Here is a 26,954-nt window from a genome sequence, read left to right as displayed (position 1 = left end):
CTTGAGAGTATTGTTGCTGATTTTTCTATGTAATTAACCTTTGTTGAATGAATCTCAACTTTAGAGATTTCGTTATAATTTCCTAATTCTGGTGTAGTGAGTTATGGAAATGGATTGTGCATGTGTTTATTAGGATGCAGTGCTGGATATTTATGGCTTTTCTGTAGTGATATGTTTTATAATTTGTTTTAAAGAGCTGACAGTACTTGCTTGATAATAATAACAAAATAAATATTTCTTACTCAGCTTCTCCTATGAGATTCATGGTAGATTTTAATAGTCTCTCTTGAAGTTCTGTTAAAAGCTTATATTAACCATCATTTTGTACCGAAATGTGTTTTGAAATTTCTTGTAGAACCGTTACTTTCCAAAGTATCTTAGTAAGAGAACATAATGCATATTGTCTATGTTTTCTATATGAGAGTGAGTGCTGCAGTTTCTGGGTTTTTCTAATCCAGTGCAAATCTCATTTTCTGGTAGCATTCACTTAACTTACTGCAAACATAGTTATCTATTCTTAGTTTCAAAGCTTGCTGGTGTTTCCATGGTCAGAGTTAATTCCTTTAAAAAGAAAAAAAGGAGGGGGGGAGTGTGTGGGTAGTTTTCTTAATTTTTAGTCAGAGTCTATAAAGTTATTTCAAATATAAGGTTTTTATAGGGTCTTTATATTCTTCCACAGTAAATTTTCACGCATTAAAATCAGTTTACTCTGTTTTGATGTCTGAGAACTCCTAATATTCTTTTCTATATTGTGAGAAGTTTTATAGCTAATAGGTGTAGCTATACAATGTTGATACTTAAAGGAAGGACAGATGTCACACTGGAAACAATCACCCATGATGTTTTCTGAACAGTTTGGGTTCTTATGCTGATTTAGGATATCAGCCTTTGTTGTAAATCCATTTATGATGGCTCTTGTTTCTTTCAAATTTGTGGTTCAGGTATGTTTCAGCAGCTATAGAAGAAAAAGATTCTTTCCACTGGAAAGCAGGAATTCCCCTGTATGTTGGTTTGTGTCCTAAAATTTAGTTTCACCCTTAATAATTAAACTGCAGAAGTCCAATTTAATTCCTTTTTCCAGCGATATTGACCTGATCATACACATTTTCTTTTGAAAGTATACATGAAATCAGTCATTAAAAAAAAAAGCAAAACACAAAAGCACAACACAGAAACTTAAAAATTACTGTATGATTACATCAAGCTACAGAAACTTCATCTAGTGAAAAAAGGCATTAGAAGATATTTCAGCCCACCATCATCCTGGTTATGAATTGTCTCGCTGTTGACAGTACCCCTTTTTTGCAATACTGCTTACTTTCACTTACACAAAATTTTTTTTTGAGCAACAAGATAAACATAAAACAAGGTAAAAAGTAAATTGGAGAGAATATTTAAGAAGGCTGTTAATCTAGATTTCATTACCAAGAGAAGAACCCTAGTGTAAAACCATTTCAGTATTTCAAACGTACAGTTTACTGACTGGATTTTATACTTTTAGTCATTCAAAGTCTGTATTCTGAGTACCGTTTGCTTACATCATTGTGAAATTACATTAATTCTTTGCTTTCATAACCCCTGGGCAAATATGCAGTATTCTGTTGTGAGTTATTTTTTGATGGGTAAACGGATTTTATTTTCAGTATGAATTAATGTTGAATAATGGTGAATTCAGACTAAGTGTTGAAGAGTGTATTGTTCCTTGAATTATACAAGGCTTGGTAATTTTTTTATTCTTCTATCTTCCACATTTAAAGTAAATTATGCACTTTTTCCATAGCTTTCTGTAAAAGGTTATAATGACAAGCAACATATCTTGCTCAAGAAGATCATTGAGAAAATGGCTACTTTTGAGATCGATGAAAAACGATTTGAGATTATCAAGGAAGCGGTAAGCTACGTGAGAAACTTGCATTTTGGAGTAATTTAAAATTGAATGCATTGTCTTGAAATGAAATCTGATTATCCATAGGAACAGAGAGTGAAATTGTTCCTCAGTGGGACAGCATAATTTTCTTTATTTCGTCTTTTTTGTGGCCCCGAGTTCCCTGGAGTGTTTATATTATATTCTTTGGTTAAATATAACTGGCCCTGGAATGTTCTGTAAGTCAATCTTTCTAAGGATTGATCAAGGGATTGCAGCTTGCTTTGATAGTTGTAGGAATCTAAAAAGGGGGACAGAAGTGGAAGTCTTAACTTTATATCCTGTTTTACATTTTGGAAAGGCCTCAGTGGGATCTAGCAATAGAAGGGTGAAATGGATGAAAGGGGAAAGGAAATGTTGTGAAGATTTGCAACATTTCTTCTTCACAGATAGGAAGAGGAGCTTTGCTCCTGGGCCAAAATCTTTCTGTGCAAAAGTAACCCCAGCTGGCTAAATACATGCTGACTTCTTAAGCCTCACTTCCTAAATTTAATGACTGATCTAAATATATGGAATGTACATTAGATTAATTGGATTTATTTATTTTTTTTCTCCTGAAGTAAATTTATGAACAATTATTAAGCCAAACAAAATACATAATTGTTCTGGTCCTTTATTGAGAGCACAACAGAAGCTGGACAAAGGAAATGAAGAAATTGGATATTGGCGCTCATAGCAATGAGTTGTTTGGGGGGGTATAAGTGAGGGCACAAGGGTTAGACTGATGTTAGGGAACAGGCTGACTTTTGTCCCAGAAAGCTTGCAAATAGTCTGCAGTAGATGAGAGAGTGAGGGCTACAGGGAATATCACTCCACGCTTGGTATAACCTTACTTAATCCTCTGCTGCTGGTGACTTTTGAACAGGTGACTGGTCTAGACAGACGCTAGGGCCATCTTTAGTTCGCTAGTATTCAGTAGGAAAATCTGAGCAGGTGGACATCAAACACAAGGTAGATTTATTGTGACAGAACTTTATTTAGGGCTCTGTGTACCTGACATACACTAATTGTTTGGAAAGTTTTATCTGGGTGTGACAAACGTCAAGGTAAAAAACCCCAACCCACAGGTCTCTGAATGACTCATTTTGGATTATTCTCTTTTAGTTTAAGATGTTTCCCTGTTGTCTTTATGGTTTGCAAGAACTTAGTAGTACGCACGTTTTGTAATTTTACAGACTTCTGTTGCATAGGCCTTTTGTGTACGTAAAATACTGGCAAAATACAAAAAAGTCAAATAGGATGGGGAGATTGCAGTTTCTCCCCTCATGTCTATACCTAACCGATAAGGGAGATACCAGCTTCTTTTTGGAACAGATAAAAGATTGCATATTGTGAGAAAAAGCATGCTTGCTGTTTCTCACTCACGTGCCCTGAAATAAGTTACTCTTCTCCTGTACTGGAAGTGATTCCAACTTGACAAAACTATTAGTTTGTACTTTCCAGTTCCTCAGGTAGAGGAAAAAGATTTTGCTTATTTTGTAAAGGTGCAGCTGGACTACAAAGGAATTTCTTTGGAGAAACTCACTGATTCTTCTCTTGTACTTGCTTTATCCAGGCAAAGAATGCAGAGAATTTCCCAGGTTCTCATGTATTTTTCTAACCAAGTTAGCACAGTGAAGCAACTAGGAGAAAACCGCATTTTCTGTTAGCGATATTTCCCCATCCCTGGACAGTTGTCACAGAATGCGTATTTCCTGGGTAGAGCAACTTGATCTAAGGATTTATTTAGGTCATTAATTCCAGTCGTTAATTTTATTGAGAAGTTTGATTTCATGCTCATTCAACTATCTTAATGGTTACTTCTTAATCTGTAGGCTTAAGAGGCCCACATTATTTCTAAGGTAATTAAACAATTTTTTAACAGGTCTAACAAGCAAGAGAATGTTCTTAACATTTGAAATATATTGGTTCGATGGTACATTAATCTGTTGAGTACAAGGCTAATATTTTATGTTTAGAAATGTTCTATAACTGGAACTTCATTATTTTGTTTTAGTACATGAGATCACTGAACAACTTCAGAGCTGAGCAGCCTCACCAGCATGCAATGTATTATCTCCGACTCCTGATGACAGAAGTTGCTTGGACCAAAGATGAATTAAAAGAAGCTCTAGATGGTAATGTTCTGCCAGTTTTAAACTTTTTCTTTTTTTTTTTTTGTTTTGGTTTGTTTTTGTTTTTTTTTTTCACTTTTTTCCTTATGGAAAATATCTCTTTACTAAACCACTGAAGGTACCTATTTTCAACTTTGCCCGTTATTCAAGTGAAGTCCCTGCAGTGGCAGACCTGAGCTGATGCAGGTGGATGTCCATTCCTTTGCATTTTTCTTCCAGTTTCTATGTAGTAGTAGTTCAGGTAAAGGCCTTAAGTGGCTAAATTTGCAGGTAAAACTTGAAGCAAATCTTGCATGGCTTTATGGCTATGAGCCTGGGTATGGCAAATCCAGTGCTCAACCAATGCTGCTAAAATAATTTTCTGGGTATGATGAATCCAGTGCTTAACCAACACCGCTAAAATCATTTGGCTTTAGTTGACATCTTGCAGAGCATTGAATATTCCTGCATTGTACTTCCCAATGTGCACACTATTTTGTTTTTTCCATTATCAGGGAATCTTAACTCCTGTTTCTGTAGATAATATATTTTATATACATTTTGTAGGCAATAATAATAGTTTTACAGTTCCAGAACATTGTGGCTCTTAACAAAGAGCAAGTGCCTTGCTATATTTGCAGGAAGAAGAAATTTCAAATTAAGAGATTGTAATTTATTTTAGTATTATCTGAAGAATTCTTCCCTACCTCTGTCTGACTGTGTTATAACAAAAGGTAGTTACTGGGACAGTTTGCAAAATATCTTGTAATATCTTCTTAGAATACACTGAGACATTATTTTCAAGAAGAACACCTGGCTTTTGTATATATTTGAGGGGGTGGATTCAGAATGAATTGTTTGAGGTTGGAATGTTGAAAACTGCTTCATTAAGACACACTCTACAGATGCCCTGACCCAGCTGCACAAGGGTGTGTGTTTTTTCTGCAGGATTGTTCCAGAGTAGAATTATAAATGCTTAGTTGTGTAGCTTCGTGAATTATTACAGGTATCTCTGAGATTAGCAGTGGTGCTAATGCTGCCTGTGAAGTCAATGACAAAATTAACACTGATGTTCATGTCAGTGGGTTCAGCTTTATGTAGGTCATTGCTTTTTGAATGACTCCTGATTTTTGGTTCCATGTGTAAGTTGTATTTATAAGGTTAATACTACTGTATTCAGCATAAGAATGGCTGAAAATTGAATGCTCTTGAGGAATGCTGTCTACTTAGCACTGCTGGAAATCTGCTTGAAATTCAGGGAGTTTATGCATGATTTTAATTTTTTTGTTTTCCTCTCTCACACTCAGTGTGACCATAATCTTTTGCACTATTAAAAAGCAGTTCCAGAGGTAAAAATTAAATTAGGATTATACAACAATGAAAAGTTGATTTGGAATCAGAGAAAAATGTGGAAATTAACTTTTTTACTGGTGGTCAGTTACCCCTCATAAGAGAGGGAAAGACTGATAAGCATGGTATTGGTTTTTCTAATACAGCTAACAAGTCTTTTAGATATGTGTGTCCCCCACTGAATAACTGAGAGACCTCAAAATCTTAATTGCATTTGTCTTTTCAAAACTTCTGTGAAATACATGAGTATTTTTAGGTTTTATTTTAGTTGAGAAAGTGACAAAATGAGAAATTAATAGATTTGGTGATATAGTGTGGGTATTCTTGGTAGTGTCAGGGAATTAAGAATGGAGATGTTCACTTTGGGATGAACACCCCACCCATTCAGCCATTCTTTCCCTCTTATTCTGTCGATTCAGTATACTAAACTATACTTTGCATTATATATGCAAACTACTTTGCTAAGACAAGCTAGCATAGAATATGTGTGTATGTGTATTCTGAGATATATTGCAAAAATATTTTTCTTGTGTATTGTTTGTTACAAAGATACTATCAAAACACCATATTTGAGTTGAGGTTCTTTTTTCAGTCTCGATGGTTAAATGCACAGTGTGTTTCTTGAGTATTATAAACTACATGCTGCTTGTTTAGTTAATAGCTACGGCTTTATCTTGGAACACCACCTGAATGATTGCAGCTGTTTTCTCTGGAGAATGAATGTTTGTTCAGCATGATTAGAAAGGAAGCTTTTTTCTTCTTTTTGGAATCTGGGTCAGACTGTATGTGAATTCTAAGTGAAATAAACTATATGATGAGTGCTGCTATTTAGACCTGGGAACTTGCCAATGTTGCATTTTTATGGAGATTCACTTTTTCATGATGATGAGTTTCTCCTCCTGTGCATTGCACAGTACCTAATGATGAATTAGGTGGTACTTAATGTAAAAATACATGTGATTTAACTGTCTAAATATCTATTCTAGATGTCACTCTTCCCCGCCTCAAGGCCTTTATAGCTCAACTGTTGTCACGGTTACACATTGAAGCACTTCTCCATGGCAATATAACAAAACAGGTTGGTGTGATACCTTCTTTAATAAAACAATTATTATTTAAAAGCAGCATAAAAAATGGAATACTAGTTTAATCTCTTCAGATCTTAAAGCAGTTTTGCCAAAGGTGATTTCATAATTTGACTTCGTACATTTTTATCTTTATGGGAGTATCACGGTGTCACTTTTTCTACTTCAGATTTATTAGGCTAAGTGATGCCCTTGTATAGCTCTTGGAAATTTAATAAAAAACAACTTATGATCTAAATATTTAAAAATCTGTGTTGCATAGCATTCCTGTGATGTGATCAAGCTGCTCAAGGAACGATATGCTGCAGATCCTGCTTTTGCATTTAAAAGTTTCAGGCTAACTAGCAATGATTTAAGAATTCAAGATCCTTCCAAATGAAGCACTTTGCAGAAAGCTAGAGAGGAACGGCGGGCCATAAAAATAAAGTGTCAGTTCTCTCGTTTGGGAAATAAAAATCAGAAAGCATTTGTTCTGTCTTCCATTAAAACAGTAACAGTTTGTATTTGCATAGGAAACATAACCAAATGTTTGAATATTTGACCAATACAAAATGTAATACTTTTCTTGTACGTGTTTTCATTCTGTTTTGTTTTGTTTTGTTTTGTTTTGTTTTGTTTTGTTTTGTAGGGCTGGCATAGCATTATTTCTGTGTTATACCAGCTCTGTGATGCTTTATTAGTGGATGTTCTAAACACCGCTAGTGACTGCTTAATGTATAGAGAAAAAAGTTAATTAGTAAGAAGGGGAAAAAGAAAAAGACGAAGGAGCCAATAGCACTGGAAGCATAGTTTTCTTGTTCCTCTTTCAATAATTTTTTAGTCTATTTTTCATTTGGAGAAATGTGAAAAATATGCTCACTTCTTACCTTCCATATTTCTTACACATCTGTGTCTGGAAGTCATTTCCTTCTGAAGTGAAACTGAATGATCAGAGTTTATAGATTTCCATGCTGATGCAGTCATACCACTGAAATGCATTCTTTAGTTTGGCATTATGGGTGACTATTGAAGAGTCCTACAGCCACAGAATTGGAAAAGTTGTACTGTTTTGCCCATAGCAATATAATGTTTAGAGATGATTTGCAAACCTCCCTGAATAGATGCAGGTAGGAAAGCTTCTGTCATCAACACTGACAAATCTCGGAAATTTTAACCTGGATCTAAATTTTTTCCAACTAAAATTAAATAAAAATTTACATAATCTTATGACACTTTTCAATACTGAAAAATTTTTTAGCAAGTCTGTGATTTTTTAAAAATTAGACCTATCTAGCTGCTTAAAATTCCCATTTCTTCTGGAATTAATTTCATTTTGATATTTGATTTTTTACTGTTTGTTTTATTTGTTTGCTGCAAGTGGATGAATAATAAACTAATCCTGTTCAGAACATCCGTCTGAACGGTCTTGTAAATATTTTGTTTTAATATAGTGACTTGATTGGAAGACTATGTAGCGGTATTTTTCTCTATCCCTTCAAACTGCCTTTCGTTAGACATCATTATTTTTGTCTTTGATGTTGGGTGTGGGTGTTTGAAGGGCTGTGTGTTTATTAAGTTTTCAGCACTTTCCATGCTTTTTATAAGATCACTTGTGAGTTTGTGGCAGCGCAGACTAAGAGATTCTGGCTTTCAGCCAAAACTGCTTTGTAGCAAGTTGCTGTAATTTCCAATATGTAGACTACAAGAATACGTAACCCTTAACAGGTAAAGCTTTTAAAATTAAGTCACTGAATGAAACAAATGATTTTTTCACTATTTATGATTTTTAAATTATTATTATTTTAATCCGTCAAATAAAAGAAAGTATCTGGGCAATAATACTGCCAGCACATCAATGAAATGCGTGTTTGAATTTAAATTTGTTTTCTTAAAATTCCACCTGCTGAGATGTATCGTAGGTATCTTATTTTCAAACTTTGAAAGATGAGTTCATCAAAGTGGTAAAGAGAAAGTTAAAAATAGAAGGCCATTGAACTTTCAATTTCACAAGTGTTGGGGAGGAGCAGTAGTAGTTGTACATATAGACAAGATAAACATAGAAAATGCCCACAAAACCCTTGCTCCTGAAGCCCTCGCTTTCTCCCGTCTGCTTAACTTCTGCTGTTTTTTTATTAAATTACAGTATCCCTACTTTTATGCCTGATTTTTCTTTTCTCTCACGTCACCATCAGTAATTGAAAAGTCTTATTTTGCTGTTAGGTACAGAATGACCAATTATTGTTAAAAATCCTCTTACGTTTCCTCTTCCAGGCTGCATTAGGAATTATGCAGATGGTTGAGGACACTCTGATTGAGCACGCTCATACAAAGCCACTCCTTCCCAGTCAACTAGTGAGATACAGAGAAGTGCAACTTCCTGACAGTAAGTTAAATGGTTGATTTCAGTTTTTTAATATACATTACATTGAGATTCTCTGTTTGCTACTGGCATTTTATAACTACTTTGTTGCTAGGAGTTTGTTTCAAAATCAGACTACAAATTATTTTAACCTTTAAATTTAAAATAAAATTAGGGTCTGGTTTTGTTAATACAATTATACACTAATAATCATCTTTCTGGTATACTTGAAAATGAATTTGGTTTCATTTTTAATCTGTGAATGTAAATTGGACCTCTTGGGGATTGGAAGTGGAAGATCTTTATGGTCCCTTCCAACCTAAACCATTTTATGATCCAGTGCTAATTCACTCAATATGATTTGTGGAAATAAGAGCCCTGTCCCACTCTTTACAACACTTAATATGCACATTTGAATAAGCACTGTTCTTGAACACTATTGAGAATTAATTGATCATTCATTGACAGATTATCCTAAATGACTCCTATTTTTTGAGAAAACTAAAAGCTGTTATGCTGGTAACTTCTTTTTTTTCTCAACACAAATTCTTTTGGTCTCATGGTGTTTGTATATGATTTTACTTCTATTATGCAAAACAAAATACATATTATGTGTGAGAAAGGAGATTCAAGGAATTGCTGAGAGTTGTACAGGAGTGACAATAGATGTAAAGCAAGTCACCCATAGCTGATAATCAGCCTGTGGAAACTACTGTATACCAAAGAAGCTATTGATATTAAATGCTGGATTATTTTTAATGTTCATAAATGTTTCTGACAAATTGTCTTTAGAAGCTATTTACACAGTAGAGGCAATGCAGAATTCCATTCCAGTTCCAAAAATAATTGCTTGAGGAGAAGCAGACAGTTTCAATTTACTTGCTGATAATGCTCAAGCTGTGACATTTCGATGTGTTAAAATAATCTTTTCTTTACTTGTTTTGTGAAAAGTATGCTGTTAGTGGAAATTCTGCTTTAACAGTCCTAAACCATTTGTTACTATTTCCATTCCACAAATGATTGACCATTATCATTTTAATTGTGGATAATAAGAATGTACATTTTTATGAACATCAGTGTTTTAACTTTGTCTTTTAGGAGGTTGGTTTGTATATCAACAGAGAAATGAAGTTCATAATAATTGTGGCATTGAAATATATTACCAGACAGACATGCAAAGCACTTCTGAGAATATGTTTCTGGAGCTCTTTTGTCAAATAATCTCAGAACCATGCTTCAATACTCTGCGCACCAAGGAACAATTAGGTAAGTGTCCCCATAGTGATTATGTGTCTGAGTACACACATGCACACATACACACACACACACACATTTACATGAGACATGATGAGGTGTTCTTTCTCTGCTTAGTGAATGCCATTTAAAGGGCATTGGGTAAATGTAAATCATTTTAACTGCTGGTGACTCAAAGGAGTGTTACCATACATGGACTCTAAATTAAGAAGAAGCAAGCATGATTTTTAAGATAAGTCTGAAATATCTGAAACCAACTCTGGCTTAAGATACAGTTTGATCACTGTACAGAGAATTTCATATCTAGAATTTTTACAAAAAGGAGATTAGATCAGTTTCCTAAATTTTAGATAATTTTAAAGAATCAGCAGTAGTATGTTCTTTCCTGCTTGTGATCCTACTTTCAGGTGCAGTTGATTGAATCATAAGCCCTGTTTTAAGAATACTGCTCTATAGGTAAGCTGCCATGTTGGTGAAGATCTAAATACATTTCAAACTTCAAATACAGCTGTTCATCAATAAGTACCAGTATTTGTTACCTGAACCAGTAGGACTGAGAACTGGTAAGGTTGTTCCAAACAGGATAACAAGGATAGACAGAGACTTTGCATAACTGAAGTACTGATGAGGAGGATAGTATTTCCCAAAGGCGAGAGACAAGCAAACGTCTCAGTGTGATGACTATGAAATACCAGGGATATCAGGCAAGATTAGATGTTTTGTGAGCAACTAGCAGAATCAGCCATATCATAGGGCTTTTAACTAGATAGCTGTTGAAAATAGGCAGGACCCAGCTTATTTAGCAGGTTTTTGGAATGTGGTTGTGGCAGGTTTTGATAGATTGGAGGTAACAATTAAAGAGGGGGAGAACCAGGGAGGAGAACTATGTGAGCATGTCCAGCACTGCATAGCTGCCAAATGGTAGAGTTCACAAGATTTAGGAAGTAAGACAATAGAAATACCAGCAAAATTCAGTAAACTTGATGGAACTGTTAGTAAGATTCCTGGAAAGATAAGGGGGAAAAGAAGTTGAGCAGTTTGCTAAACAGTAAAAGTAGTACCAAGAGTTCATTCAATAAATGATTTACCAGGATAAGAAAGAGGAAGAGTAGTTAGTTGTGGAAGAAAGAAGTCAAAATAGTTTTGGATGGCTTTGTTTAGTTTCACTTAAAATGTCAACTGTAACCAGGTGATTTTGAAAATAAATACCAGTGATTAAAGTCCAACCCTTACCTTTGAACTGGAAAGTAACAGATTAAAGGTTGTTCATGCAAATTAAAAGCTTTTAAAAAGTTCAGGCATGATGAACTGTAAATTACATAAAAAAATATTATGAAATCTTGGAATTAGAAGTTTTATAAGTAAGAATTTGTGGATGATAGGTGAGGTACTGGAAAAATAAACACAGGTAAATGTTTCCTTAAAAAGGGAAAAAGGGGAGCAGAGAAACTACAGATCAGTCAGCTTAATTCTAATCCTGTAAAACACAGGTTTTATCAAACCAGTTCTGAATTCACAGAAAGTAACTCAGAAACTATTACTGGACAAACGGGTCAAACTACACCTAACTTTTTTATGCAAATAGAGTTTGGCTGTATGGATGGAAGTGATGATGTCGTACGTCTCCTCTTGCTAGTAGGAAAGGTGCATAATATTCTCAAAGAAGCTAAATAGCATCTAGGTAGAAGTGCTACACAAGACTGTTTGGAAAGTCATGACTGGAATAAACAAGAATAGTTTGTTTGTGGTGTTCTACAGAGCTCTATTGTGATCCAGTGTTATTTAGTATTTTCGTCAAAACTCTGGATTATAGAAGAGCGAATATACTTACTAAATCTTCAGATAATACGAAGCTGGGAGAGGCTGCAAGTGTGTGGGAAGGTAGAATTAGAATTCAAAATTTGACATTTTAGAAACACGAGTAAGATGCAGTTTGGTAGGAACAGTTTGGCAGGAATAATCAATGGCACAGATACAAGCTAGGAAGCAACTGGCTAGGTAACACTTGTGTAGAAAACAATCTACAGGTTACAGTGGATCAGAAGTAGAACATAAATTATCAGTATCATGCTGCTGTGTATAATACTGGGATACAATTGCCATTTATAATGGGAACTTCCAAGATGCACACACAATAGTATTGTTCATGTAAGAACTTTGAAATACTGTGTCAACTTTTAACATGAGCATCCAAGAATGATTAGAAATCTGTAAAATAATGGTGGCTTATTTTGGAAACATGTATTATTTCATTTATAATACCAAATTAAACTTAACGATGTTTGACAGCAAACATGTCATGTTTGACAGGAATGCAATTTTATGCTAAGTTTAATTCTGTATTATAAATGATATAATTTTAATTTTAAATAATTTTAATTTGTGACTGTTCTTGTTTTGCCAAGGTTACATTGTGTTCAGTGGTCCACGTCGGGCAAATGGCATACAAGGACTGCGATTTATTATACAATCTGAAAAGCCACCACACTATTTAGAAAGCAGAGTTGAAGCATTCTTAAAAACTATGGAGAAATGCATAGAGGATATGACAGAAGAGGCCTTCCAAAAACACATACAAGCTTTAGCAATTCGTCGTCTAGACAAACCAAAGAAGCTGTCTGCAGAGTGTGCTAAATACTGGGGTGAAATCATTTCCCAGCAGTATAACTTTGACAGAGGTAAGAGAAATTACAGTTCCTTTAAAACTGAATGCTGTTGTTTGGCTGCACTTGTAATTGCTGTGTCAAATTCATTTGGAAACAACCTAAACTTTCACATAGCCTGTGCATAATTTAATATATTTTTTGTGATCGTGTTCTGTAAGTTCTATTTCTTCCTTCTGCCTTGAGAAAACAACTCATTTGTGGAGCCTGCGCACTCACTGTTGCGGGAGCTGTTAGTAATACAAGGATAAATGTGTTCCGTGATGTTCCCCAGATGATGGGGGTTGGTGAATGATGCATTGCCCTTCTGTTCTTTCCCTTAAGGCTCAGTGAGACGTAGTGTATGTCAAAGACTGGAAGTGGTTTGAATTCAAATATTAATCTCACATAAGCTCAAATTTCTTTCTGTGATATTCAGATGTCTGTATTACATATGTGCCTCATGCTTGACTGAGATGCATTCAAATGCAATTTGACATTCCTGATGGTGCACACGTTCATATGAACCAGATTCCTTTTCCCGTTGCACAGTTCTTTTGGGGGAGCAATGGCAGAGGCAATAGCAGGTATCGCATCTAACATGTGACCTGTCTCAGCTCAGAGTAGGCCTGAAGAAACACTGCTCATTTTTAATTCATCCACAATACTGTGAAGATATAAACTTGCAGAAGATCAAATAAGATCCAAGTTCAAGTGTTATTATTGAAAATGGGCTGACAGTTACTTACATAAAAGTCTGTGTCCTGAGACTTTCCTGCTTTACATGCACGATATTGGCTTTCCAGAGTAACAGTAACAAATACAGGCTTTCTGGTCGACAGAAACTGAACTGTTTCAATAATGAAGAGTTTTGAGTTGTCATCTATCTTGGTCTCGAGAGAATGAGAGCTATTGACAAGGTTTCATGCCTGAGTATATGGAGTTGCAAGGAAACTTACCCTTCAAGTACTTCTTTTATGTTTGATGAAACAGTTTAATTTTTCTCTGCCTTCAGTGTTTTTTTTTTACCATACTTGGATCTATACTGTCTCTCTGGAATTTCTTACTGCTAGCTGTAGCCATATCTTCAACATCTGAATCCTACTCATTATTTCCATTGACTTTTATATCTTTAATTCCCCTCTACCCACTGGTAATCTTATTTCATGAATGATTCTAATAGGACTAGAATTGTCAAAACCAGAAATTCATATTCTAGCCTTAAGAAGTGAAAGGTTTTTTTCAGGTTTTTACATTTTTATCATTATAATAATTTTACTTCACTTAAAAATTTTCTCCCAAATGTCTTGTAATTTTCCAAACTGTGTCAAACTTCGTACCTTCACATAAATTACTTACAGCCTGCCTCACAGACTTCTTAGCTGTGTATTCGTTCTTTTGCACACATTTATTTTTTACTCTTCCTGCTAACCCTAAGAAAAGCAAGCATGCCTACAACAAAAAATGTTCCTGCTTATGCAGAAGTGATACTACCTTATGATTAAATTTATATGAAGCAGTGTAGCTACTAAGACACATTGTCCCCAGATATCTTAAAGGTAATTATTCCCTAACAGGTGTGATGTAGGCACTGTTCCTTACATTTATTAATATAAGTACATCCTGCCAAAGTACATCCTACCATCCTGTTTCCTAACTGTGAATAAAAGCCATCGTTAATCAGTCTGCATTAGAAATGTGTAACATTGATTTGAAGATAATATACAGAAGTAGGCATATCTTTTTCAGCTACTGAGTAACATAAAGTGCAATCAGTATTCTTCAAACATGCATTTTTTTAGTAAGTCCAATCAAATGGACTTACTGAAGTATAATTTTTCTGTCAAGCTTCCAATGACACTTTTAGTCATGCAAGTATTAGCTTGAAAGTTAACAATGAAAAGCATATCATTTGCAGTCAATTATAGCATCTGAATTTGAAAGAAATGTACTTTGAATAAGTAGTGTGCTAATAATGAGCTATGATTTGCAGACTTGTTCTAATTTTTACTATTGTTGTGCAGATAACATTGAAGTGGCTTATCTAAAGACTCTGACCAAGGATGATATTATACAGTTCTACAAGGTAAGTCAGTCATGTAGTTGAAGTGTTACGTGGAAGGAGATGTAGCTAAAACTGGATGTGATCTGGATAGATATGAAAGCATATACTTACGCCTGTTTTAGGTAGATGATATGATTGATGCAGATACCTTAATAATAATTCTGTTTCCTGAACCTTACTTAGTTTAATGGCAACTAGCACACTGTAAAAATTGCGGGAAAGGATTGGGTTTTCTTGTGTGGCTTTTTTGGTTGGTGGGTTGTTTTTTTCTGTTCTTACCAGCTCTTAACACTTCTCTTGTCTCATTTATCCATCCTTTATGAATTAAAAAAATGTGCTGCTCTATGACCAAATTTGGCTAAAATTGCAAATTTATTCTTTTATTTTTTTTCTTCAACTAATAAATTATAATAAATGATTCAGCTTATTTTGTGTGTATGAATTGTGAATGAAATGGATATTTTTAAAGCTTCATTCACTGTAAATCAGTGCTTTTTTCCTTCTCTCATAGTTAGGCAGAACAAAGGAACAGTATAATGATGCAATAATTATACATTGCAGATCAGCATGAAGTTGTTAGATATCTAATGTAAGCAATTGAAATAATAAGGGTCCTCTCCCTTCCCCCCAATAAACTTGGCTTCATTCCTTCTGGTTTGTAACAAATTTCATAGGCAATGATAATTCGCTATACTACAAAGTGTATGCAGTGTTGTATTACTTAAGGAGCAGCTAACAGCTATGGGAATACTTTGAAAAGTAATGAAGATGTGTCTTAGGGACTTGCTTTTGGATGGAAAAAGTTCTGCCCATGAAGAACCATGCATATGTGTGTATCTGTGTTCTTTATTTCTCTTTGTTTTTTTTTTAATGGCATGGGTGAAGATATGCAGCAAGTACAAATGTAGTAAATGGAATTTCAGTAGCTGTTGTTTAATAAATGATAACTTGATCAAGTATCCGCATTCTGTTTATGTAGGAATCTGTACTATTTTGATCATCATCTGGTATTTCAAAGGAAAAATAATTGGTTAGATGAGTGAGCTAGCCCAGCTGAGTTTAATAATTGTGTTCAGGGTGATCTGCTTCCAGAAGGCTGCTAGGGATTAGCAATTCTGCAGAGATTTAGGTTCCTGAGACTGTGATAGTTAATGGCCGAGTTCCTATTACTTCCAGATTTTCTAAGCCTGAAACAGTGCATTAATTTCTTAACTTGATTGTGAAATAATTCAAAATACTGTATGGATGACCTCTAATAATATCTGAAGGGCTTTAAGCTTACAGAGGGGAGATTTAGATTAGGTATTAGGAAAAAATTCTTCACTGTGAGGGTGGTGCAACAGGTTGCCCAGAGAAGCTGTGGCTGCCCCATCCTTGGAAGTTCTCAAGGCTGAGCTGGACAGGTTTTGAGCAGCCTGGTCTAGTGGGAGGTGTCCTTGCGCATGGCAGGGAAGCTGGAACTACAGGATCTTCAAGGTTTCTTCCAACCCAGAGCATTCAGTGATTCGGTGATATGCCAGAATTCATCCTTCATTATAAAGCTTAAACTAAAATGTAAATGCTTTCATTCTTTTACTGTTTTATAATGTGAGTGACACTTCCCACACCTGAAGGACTCGATGTTTTATACTGTAGGTGCTGTTGGCAATAGATGCTCCCAGAAGACATAAGGTATCAGTACATGTCCTTGCAAGGGAAATGGATTCCTGTAAGTATTGTGCTGAATATAGTACTTCATCAGTTCCTGCTCAAGCAAGTCATAGTTAAAGATAACCGTGTTATATGATATAAATGCACTATAAGAAAAACTCAGCTTTGGAGGTTGTATACCTTTCAGAGGAGAAACTACTTTGACAGGTTTTCTTTACATGCATGCTTCAAACCAAGTTCTTCTGGTCACAAAATTCATTGTGAAGTACACGTCCATTTTGAAGTATATTGATATTAAAACAGCGTATCTTAAAGTAGCAGTCATGTTTCCAATGGGATATTTTAAAACAAACATAAAACTTTGTAAGAGCCCTACAGGGAAAACGAAATTAAGATTTGCAGCTATCAGTACAATGTGGTGGCTGTTTTTTTCACCTGACAGGCAATGAATGTCCACAGTTTTATTCAAGCACACTCAAAGGGGAAAAAACAAAACAACCACCAGACAAACAAAAAGCCCCAACCCTCTGGGAATGTCAAACATACTTAAACTTGAGAAAGTCTAAGTTCATTTAGGTTTTTTTTTCAAATTGTTATTAGCTGTGCATTGTAAACTGTTTTGTTACATTTTTAGAATTCAAGGGGGAAAAAGGTCAAAAGTGTTTCTGCTTAATATAACTAAACTGAGATTAAAAACTTTTGTGTTGTTTTGTGTGGGTTTCTCACCAGTTTATACTGGACTTAAATTCCAGCATATAACTGGTTGCAAAATCAAGGACATTAAAGGCTTTCTATAGAACAGAAAGAAGCAGATAGCTGTATGCCTGTCATGAAATTCCTTCCAGTCTCAGAATGATTGATTTTTATGGTACTGTGGAAATTGTAACTGCAGCTGAGTAAAGAAGACTTGCTTCAAAGAATCTTTTCAGTTTTCATGACTAATCATTACTAAATAGAAACAGCTCTAATACTTCTTACCAAGAGAAAACTTTTTCAAGTGCGGTAACATTGCCAGAGTGGTTTATTATTTGCTTGAAATGGTATCATCTTAAGAAAAAGGTGAGCATGGGAGACAACTTCACAAGTGGTTATCCTTACAGAGATTATAGCAAGGTATTATCTCTGCATACACTCCAGTCCTAAACAGTTTCATCTGGCATGTGGCCTCTCTTCTGCCATGAAGGAGAAATTGGGACTTTAATGCATTTCCCATGAGTCCAAATGAGCATTCTGCCAAGCGCAGGAAGACTAAAAAGGTTCCCAGAGGGAACCCATCCTCCTGGAGGCACATAATTTTCTCTGATAGTGGAAAGGAATCAGAAGCAGTAGAGATTTTAGAAGAATTTTCAGAGAGTGAAGCACTTGAACTCCTAGCGTGAAGGTTAGGTTGAAATTTAAGTATGGAGGTAGAAGGGAGGTTTAAAGTTTTGAAGACAAGAAGCTCTTATGGACAAGAGGATTGGATGCAGAAAGTTTTGGGGGCGACTAGAGTAGGGAATGGATGGGGACAGGCAGGTTTGCTATCCAGAACTTTGGTACATGGAGTAACCCCCACACCTCCATAAGCATGTCATTACTAAAAGATGAAATGTGTTGCACTGCTCCTATTGTATGTATCACTGGCATGTACTACTGTTCTCATAATTTGTATTGAAAAACAGTTTGAAGTATTAATTGACCAGAAGGTTAGCACTTCTTATTTCTACCTTCTGTTTATGTGTAAGTAAAATGAGTAAAAGCCACTGCCTCAGCATATGTTCTCATATTAAATAATGGATTAAGCTCTTTGTAATTCTAAAGACAAATGTTCAAAAAATCTTATTTAGAGCTACTTCAAAATTAATAACCTCTTTTTCATATAGATACCTGTTCCTGTCTTTTAAGAGAAAAGAGTTTTCTTATGTAAAAGTTACTGATTAAATTATGGTCCTGAATTAATTTTGACGATGTTAAATAGGCCCTGTTGTTGGAGAATTTCCATGCCAAAATGATGTGAACCTGGCACCAGCACCACCCCTACCACAGGTAAAAAGAAACAACACAAAAAAATCCAGGCTGTATTCTTAATATGGAAATTTAGTATAAATTTATAGGGAGAAGCAAACTTACTGAAATTCATGCTGTTGTGGGGCTGACATTTCAGCTCTCTTCTACATGCCCTGTCATCCTCAATAACAACAGGGATTTTTCCTGATTATTTTTTGCTTGTTTGTTTGTTTTCTTTTTACTGAATACCTGCACTGTGGAGTCAATACAGATTATAGTTGTCTGAAAGTACTGATTGTATATGATCAGATTTATCAAGTGTCAAGAGAAAGATGAATAGGCATTGACAAATTTATCAACTTTGTTTAAAACAAACAAAACCCAGAAAAAACACCCAAAGAAAACCAACTGTCTGGTCATTATCTTAAAGCCTAAAATATCAATGAGCATTACCATCAATGTGTAACCTGTGGAGGATGCGATTTGTTGAATTCCCTTCATACAAGTATTACATATTTCACTGTGTGGTTAGATACCATAGCACAGGGCTAGCCCTTAAATGAATTTTCTTGAAGTAGGATGGTAGTGTTTGTCCCAATAGATAAGTAACTGTTCATAGTGCAGATCTATGTTCTTATTCAGCCCTTATAGGTGAACTAATCACCATGGTGGAAACATCTGTATGAATTATATGTTGATGTATTAGCCATTATGACTGAAATATTAAAAATGTACTTTGCTACTGCTGCTAAAAGTAGTAACTCATTGAATTGCTATTGTTTTTATAATCTTACCTCTGATATTGAAAGGATAGGTGGGATGTTCTGAAGTAGAATTTGTAAATGAAAAGACAAGCTCTGCATTTACTGAAGTTTCTGCCATTATTAGTAATGTAATTACTGCATTATAGCTACTGTTTCAAATTATATAGAGGAAACATGAAACCATTTATTTCACGAAAAATAACACTGTACTTTGGGGGATCCTGTAATAAAGAAGTGTGAATCACTAATATTGCAGAAAAGAGAAAGATGTGTTTATATGTAGCTGTAGCAAAAGTTAGAAGCGAGGAATTTCTCACTTTTGTGATTAAAGATGCTGAGCAGGCTGTTTTTTGCATATGCTTCTTTGCAGCCGAGTGTGATAGAAAATATGACAGAATTCAAGCGCAGTCTGCCACTCTTCCCACTGGTGAAACCACATATCAATTTCATGGCTGCAAAACTGTGAAGAACCCCAGTGAAGAAATGCAAATGATGAGTACTGACATGGTTTCAGGGGACTTCATGATGAACAAAATGATTAAAGATCATTAGGATAAATGGTTCTGTCCGTTATGAAAGTCCTGAATTCCTTCTTGGTTCATTTGACATTAGCTGTGTGTTAGGGATAGAGAGTATATAAAAATCAGTTGTGGTCATGTGTCATTTATATTACAGACAACCTGTTGAAAACCAAAATCGACTGAAACAATAATAATAAAAAACTTGTAGATGCAGTATATTTTTAAAATAGTATATCCCTCCAAAATTTCATTTTGATAAAATAACCCTCCAGACAAAATTGCTTGAAATATCCTTGTTACTCCTGAAAACCACCATTAGTATCCCAATAATTTACCTTATTGGGGACTGGAGGGGGTGAGGAAAAGAAGGTCCTTCTTGGGATGTGGGCAACAATTTTTCTTAAAAATAGAGACTTTCACATTTTTTTGAAGGGATGTGTTGAATGATACTTTTTTAATTGATCCTTAACGCAACCAACATATTTTCTATTTAAGTTTTATGAAGACCAGTGGGGGGTGAAGAAAAGGAAATTTGACAACATGGTAGTAAGTGAGAATTGTCTTAATGAGAATAATTGAAGATATGGGCATGATTTTAATCTTTCTATACAAATTGGGGGACATTTTATATTAAAACTAGTAAAATGCTGGAAACACTTTAATAGTGCATCGTATTTTTGTTATCAAAAGTGTTGTCCCAGTCTGTTGATACTGTCAACACTGCATTCAGTTTTTTAGGGTTACTGTGAATTGTTTCCGTTTGGCGTATAAAACACGTTATTTGCTGTAATTTTTTTGTTTTCAGTTGCGCATGTACTGAGGGAGAACTCAGTCTATTTTGCCTCATGTGTTATGTTAGGTCTCAGTCCAGCAAAGCACTTAATAGTGCAACTAACTTTAAGCACACGTTAGTTCTTGACTCAAGAACAGGTGAATGTCAGATAGGGGCCCTGTAACCAATCAGACACATTATAGTTCTGATACATCTGTGGGGGTCCTTCTTGTTCCTTCAGAAAGGCATCTGGGACAGTGCAGTACTGGCATAGAACCAGGGGGTGGTTCAGGTTACATCACAAAATGTTTCTTCCTACTTCTTTAAGAAGGCTGTACAGAACCTAGAAGGAGGAAGAGTTGTGCTGAAATTATATATACATATATATGTATATATATTCCATAATTTAGTAGAACAGCAAAACAATAATATATGATGTCTGATCTTCACCACGTATACTGACTTCTGCAGAGTGGTCTTTTGCTTGGTACAGCCCCAAGACAGAAGGAGGTAAGGGAGGATCCTACTAAGTTCTGCCTGTTTAATGCATAAAATTGATTGCAATTTTTCAGACAGTATGGAGTATGCAAAGCACTGAAGATATAAAATCTGCTCATCAGGGGTGTTACTGAGAGTTTGGTTCCTATTAAAAGAACCCGAAGTTAAGGCCCTGATGTGACATGGGTGTTGTCACGTGTCAGAATCCAGGTATATTTGGTAGGGGTGTTTTTGTAATTGAAGTAATGTTTTTTCTTACACTGGCTTTGAAGCCAAATTATATGAATGCTTGACAGGGTAAGGGCCTTAAGTTGTGTTTGTCTGAGAGTCTCTTTTAACTGAATAATTACAGTGTATTTAAAAGTTATTTTAAAGGTTATCAGTACGTGTCAACACCTTTTTAATAAATTTGATTGTAGCTTGTGATGTAACCTGTTGCCAGGGAAGGCCACTAGCATTTTTTTTTGGTAGTCTCAGAAAAAATATTAAACATAATATAAGCAAAACCAGTTAAGGTGTCTGTGTTCACCACATATTTCATGGATCCATTACATAAAATGGGCTTTTTAACCCTCTTGCATTTTGCTTTTGTTTATAGTTTTTCTTTAGTCAAAATATTTGTATTATATATATATATTAAATTTTTGACAACATATTATAAAATATATATTTTGGGATTTAGTATTTAAACATACCACTCTTACAGTGAATAAAATGAAACGGCTTTTATTGTGTGTAAAAATAAATAGATATATATATATATTCATGGAAGTACTATTGACTCTTAAATTCTATACATAAATTGGAATAGCAGTGTATTTAACACTAGCTCACAAATCATGCTTTCCAGGGGAAAAAATGTAGAATTTCAAAGTTCTGTGACTGGATGTGGAAACCCATGTAGTTCTCCAGCAACTCTTAATTACTTTTAAGTGTTCTCCAGCATTTTACAGTTTCTGAGTTTGATATAGCAGTAAATTTTGATAAACTCAGGCATACTAATGGGTTCATTATAATGGATCCAAAGCTGCAGTGTCTACAAGCAATAAAAAACTACCTAGAATACACTGTAATTCAATTTTAGTGCTTGTTAACTAGTTTATGTAAGAAACCATAAATTATTATTACATAACTGTAATTTTTGCAAGTGCTATTTTAAGCAATTGATGTGGAAATGGGTGCATGTGACACAGCCAGTATGACAGAGTGCTAGAGTTATTCTGTTTACAATAAACAATCTGAATTTAATGTTTGGAGTTCTTAATTTGTTTCATTTTAATTTTTTTGCATACTGGTAATGTTACATCTATCAGTCTGTGCATGTGTTTTATTATATGTTGATTGTGATTTTTCTGGTAGCCAGTTGCTTGGACTAGTTAGGCTGAATAGCATTGCTGCTGGAGAAGTGTTCCCAGTCACTTCTGGGCAAGTTTCCCAGGATTTCCCCGTGTCGTATCCAATATAGGTAGATCCACCCCTGTTGCTCTCGAAAACTAAATAATAGAAAGGTAGGAATATTTGCACAAGACAGAATTTTAATTACCAAATCTGAAACTGTAAATTCAGAAGCATCACTGCAGCCAGACTGAATCACGCATAGTGCAGCTTTACAGTGTTGCTTTTGAGAAATTACTTTCCTTGCCCATTTTCTTTGTTTTATGCACGCCAAAAGATTACATTTCTAAAGGTTAGGAATTAAGTGTGATTGATTGTTAGAACAGTAAATAGTGTGAGTTCTGAACTCTGACAGTGTAAAGATATGTCAGCAGGCGCTTCTGCTCCTTGAAGTAATTACCTGGCAGTTAGCAGTGTTAGAAGAGACAGGTTTTGTCCTTGGCATTGGGAACAGTGATTGGTACTCTGAGCAAAGAAACAAAATGTCTGCAACCCACCTGGAAAATTATTTGTCCCCAACATCAGGGCTCTCTTTCTCCGCTCCCAATAATTAGGGATCGGTGTAAATCTTGATAAACTGGCTTTATTGGTTTTTATCAAAAAAATCAAGCTCTCTGAATAAAATTATTATTGTTAGAGCTTTTTCAGAACATTGTTTAGACACTTGGACATGAACAGCTCTTACCCATAATGTGTTCCACAGGGTAATTGTAATGTGTGGAGAAAGCATTACACACCTTTTTAACTTCATGTATTATTTTCTAGCTCTTGTTTTAACACAAGGTCAGCAGAATCTTTGTCTTCTCTCTGCCATTTCTGGTCAGAATGCTTTTGCTACAGGTGTGCTGTAAAACAGTTATCTTCTATACCTTTCTTCATGCAGGTTTTTTTTTTCTTCCATATTTTTTCAGTAGCTGAACACTGAACTGATACGGTCATTTGCAGTGACACCTGGGCCCTTCTCTTGAGCTAATCCCTAATTTGATACTCAGATCCAATTCTGAAATACTTTAATTTCAAGTGAGATTTTAATATTGTTGCTGCATGCTGCACAATACAAGGCACCTCTGTGCTATTTTAAAGGCAGAAGAGATCAGAAAGTCAGGCGCCTTTCTTACCTTTCATGTAATATCAAAAGAAGCTTGGCCTATGTAGACTCTGCTGAGAGGTTTCTATTTGAAACATTTCAGTTGCTATTTACCATTCAAAGAATATACCCATAAGTTACAGTATGTGCTGTTGGTAGAATATAAATGCTAATGGTATGTGAAATCTGAATTGCAGTTCAAAGGAAGAAAGTGTGTAAGGGCAAAGGCTCAGCAGAATGGGAGATGTCACAATTAAATCCTCTTACTTGAACTCTAGCATCTAAAGGGAATTTAAGATTGAAAATATTTATGGATTCTTAAATTATTATTTCAAAGCCACCCCTAAGGCTGTTAACTCTAAGTGCAGCATTAAAAGATGTGGACACGACACTGCTGAGCTTTTGCTGCTGTTAACTTTCAGGACTCCCTTTTCAGTGATGCAGTGAAAAAGTCTGGATTAAGTTCTGGACTGTTTGTGCAGTGGATAAGAGAAGCTACACAGCTCTGAGTGGACTTCAGGTTACTGTTGCACTGAGCGAGGAAGTGACTAGGCTTAGCTAGTAGGAAACTAGTGCGAGGCATCCAAATTTAAATCCTCCATTTTTCCAAGGATTTACCTCCACCTTACTCTGGGTTAGTTGTGCTTTCTTCTGCTTCAGATTCCATTACAGCTTTTCACTGCCTGCTCAGCTTCCATTTCGGGAAGGAGAGTAAGGAATTGTAGTACTTTACATATCTTTGGCAGTTACTAGAAAATTTTCCATGGGAAAGCAGCTGGAACTCGGGACCCCCTTCCCACCCTCCCCTCAACCCTGTCCCGTGGTACGTATGGGCTCATACATGCACGTGTTCTGGTGGTGAATGCTTAAAATCAGAATTTTGAGCTTAAATTCTACAAAATAAGAACACCTTCAACAGAAGGGAACGGGGAGGTCCCCACCTACGTTACAGACTTCCTGGTAAGTGAGAAAAATAGGGTAAAGGAATTCTAAGAGGAGATGGAAACGAAGCTGATTTTTTGATAACTTGCACTAAACACTGAGTTGTGGCATAGGAAAACACGCTTTTTATGTGAAGTCTGCTGTGAAGGATGAACTCCTGTGATGGGAGAGCTAAAAAACAACCTGCTTGTGAATTCCAGGGAGATGCAGATCAATATTAATGCATTCGTCATGGTTAAGGCTGAGTCATTTCAGAGCAGGCACAAAGATGGTATGTAGAAAATGTGGGTGTGTACAAATGTTAGTGAAAGCTGAGGCTGAGACTTTGAAGATCTAGATCTTGGATGTGATGATTTTAGTGGACAGGGGTCTTAAAAATGTGCTGAATAGTATTAAAATTGGTGCATTTGATAAGGCAGTGTTGGAGCTAGTCTAAAACACCAGAAATACATAAACATTTCACAGCAGTAGTGCTCAAAAATGAGTTCAGTTGGTATTTTTCAAACTTTCCAGCTTGCTTTGGAAGGAAGTAAGTTTAGCAGGACAGGTTTCAACCCAAATGATTATTTGCATATGTGTGTAAAAGCCAGGGAAGTTCACAGCTTAGTGCCCATCAGTGCTGTAAAGTCAGTAAGCTGTCAAACAGTTCAACATTTCCCCACTTCCTCTGTCATTACCGTAACTTTTAGCCTGCTAATACTTGTGCATTCCAAACCTTCTGCAGTACCGGGAAAGGGGGGGTGGCTGGGTAGGGAGCGGAATTGTTTCTTAGGACCATTTACTGCAAGTGAAGTTCTGTGTTTTGACTGCAAGATACCAGTGTCATTTACTGGCACAAACCTGTTAAGGATGAAGCTTCAGGAATCTGAAAAAAAGGTATACGAAGATAATTCTGTTCACAGATTTGATTAATCCTCATTTCCAGATCAAATTGTAGGAAGAGAAAGAAACTGATGATTCTGCAGCATCAAAGTGTATTCTAGAAATGCAGGAATCTGTATGTATAAGTGGATCTGGCATCTCCACAAGCTGATTGTTTAGTTCTGGTACATGTCATCTTCAAGGGCAGAGTCACCCACTGTTCATCTCGCATTGCATCGTGTCTCTGTTTCCAAAGTGAGATGACCACATAACTCCCATTGTCACATCAGCCAGAAGTGTCACTGATGTCCCTTTAGCACTGGATGTTCTAGGATTTTTTTTTTTTTTGTGATTAGAATTTACCTTCTAATCATGCTGAGCTGTATCTGTAAAACAAAATGGCATCTGCAGTATGGCTAAGTCTGCACAGCCACACTGGACTGCTGCTGAGGCTCAGCCCAGGGGGAGGTTTAAGCAAGTAGAAGTATTTCAGAAATAATTTAAAAACAGGTGCTCCTGAACTGCAGCAGGAGACTGATCTGCTGTTGTATGCACAATATGATTTTATTGCTGTGAATAATCTAATAAAAATGTACCTTACGCAGCCTTTTCCTGGAAGTAGGTATATTTAAGAGCAGAATAGCTTGTAGGTTTTGTGTAAATTGAAGAATGCGTATACAAAGAATGCTTGTAGTTTGGATTTTACACTTGAATTTAAATGTCAGTAATCATTAGTTTAAAGATGTTATGAATGTGAAACTACAGAAGATTGTATTAAGCTCAATGTAAGTGTGAGCTGGGGTGCTCGCTCATGAGCCACTTAACAATAATGTGGAAATGGAAGATAATGCATATGAGTTGAAACCAACTAGTTATATGTCATTTTGCACTTCTTGTCTGGTAATCATGTCCTATCTGTTGTGTCATTGTGTATAAATTCCTGTGAAAAAGGGTGATGTGTTATGTCTGTAAACTTCCAATGCACAACTGTGGTGCTGTATAGCTAATAATATGTTAGGCTTTTTTAAATGTTGAATTGTGAGTAATAAAGAGTGTATATAAGACCTCAGTTTCAGACATCTTGTAGTGTCTGAACAGTCTAGGTTTCTTTGAGTATTGAAAGCAACATCATAAAGTAGCAGAATGTCTCATGAATTTTATTACCTCTGTGTTCTTTACTAAATGGACACAAAAAAAGGCATTTGAGATAATTAACTAAATACTTAACCTGGCCTGACGTCTGGAGTAAATGTGTTGCCTTGTAGAATTATTGATAGCCCCAGATTATAAAACATACATCTTAATGGTTTTGGCATAAATTCTGACTAGTTATTTAAAATAATCTTAAATACTATTGGAATAGCTTCATAGGCCTTGAAAGTCTTGTAACATTCATGTTTTGTCTTTAATTTGAGATCGATATAGGGTTTTAGTCTTGTATAGAAATAAACAGAGTCCTGTAGTTTCATAGCTGGTTGGACTGAGCTTTAATTTAGCAATGGTGTTACAGAGATCTTTTGTGAGAGAGATCTGTTACAAAGGTGCTGGAAGAGCTGCCTCAGTGTTTACCTGAAGTCCTCATACACCATGCAAGCAAAAAGATAAACCCCAAGATAATGGATATCTGCATTTGTAAAGTATGCATTTGCATTGTAATTAATCTGATACTTTTTTAAAGCTGAAGTAAAGAGTCTGTGGAAACTCTGTGGAAAGATTGAGTATGTGTG

The 26,954-nt window shown here is 35.5% G+C and overlaps 1 protein-coding gene across 7 annotated transcripts in view; it reads left to right on the top strand.

Moving 5' to 3' along the window:
• IDE (insulin degrading enzyme) overlaps positions 1-22,190 on the top strand; it is a 71,012-nt gene extending 48,822 nt beyond the window's left edge. For all 7 annotated transcript variants that reach the window (XM_062619407.1, XM_062619408.1, XM_062619406.1 and 4 more), the window contains exons 16-25: positions 1,781-1,891; positions 3,921-4,041; positions 6,354-6,445; positions 8,703-8,814; positions 9,889-10,056; positions 12,450-12,722; positions 14,711-14,772; positions 16,387-16,459; positions 18,359-18,426; positions 19,522-22,190. In XM_062619407.1, the coding sequence (XP_062475391.1) occupies positions 1,781-1,891; positions 3,921-4,041; positions 6,354-6,445; positions 8,703-8,814; positions 9,889-10,056; positions 12,450-12,722; positions 14,711-14,772; positions 16,387-16,459; positions 18,359-18,426; positions 19,522-19,617 (1,176 nt within the window). In that variant the 3' untranslated portion in view covers positions 19,618-22,190. The remainder of the gene's footprint in view (positions 1-1,780; positions 1,892-3,920; positions 4,042-6,353; positions 6,446-8,702; positions 8,815-9,888; positions 10,057-12,449; positions 12,723-14,710; positions 14,773-16,386; positions 16,460-18,358; positions 18,427-19,521) is intronic.
• The last annotated feature ends 4,764 nt before the right edge of the window (positions 22,191-26,954 follow it).

This window comes from Pezoporus occidentalis, unplaced genomic scaffold, assembly GCF_034315485.1.
Source record: "Pezoporus occidentalis ecotype Australia unplaced genomic scaffold, CSIRO_AGI_Poc_V1 ctg210, whole genome shotgun sequence".
NCBI classification, from domain to species: Eukaryota; Metazoa; Chordata; class Aves; order Psittaciformes; family Psittacidae; genus Pezoporus; species Pezoporus occidentalis.
The sequence above is the reverse complement of the archived record's forward strand: the minus strand, read 5'-3'. Positions and strand labels throughout refer to the sequence as shown.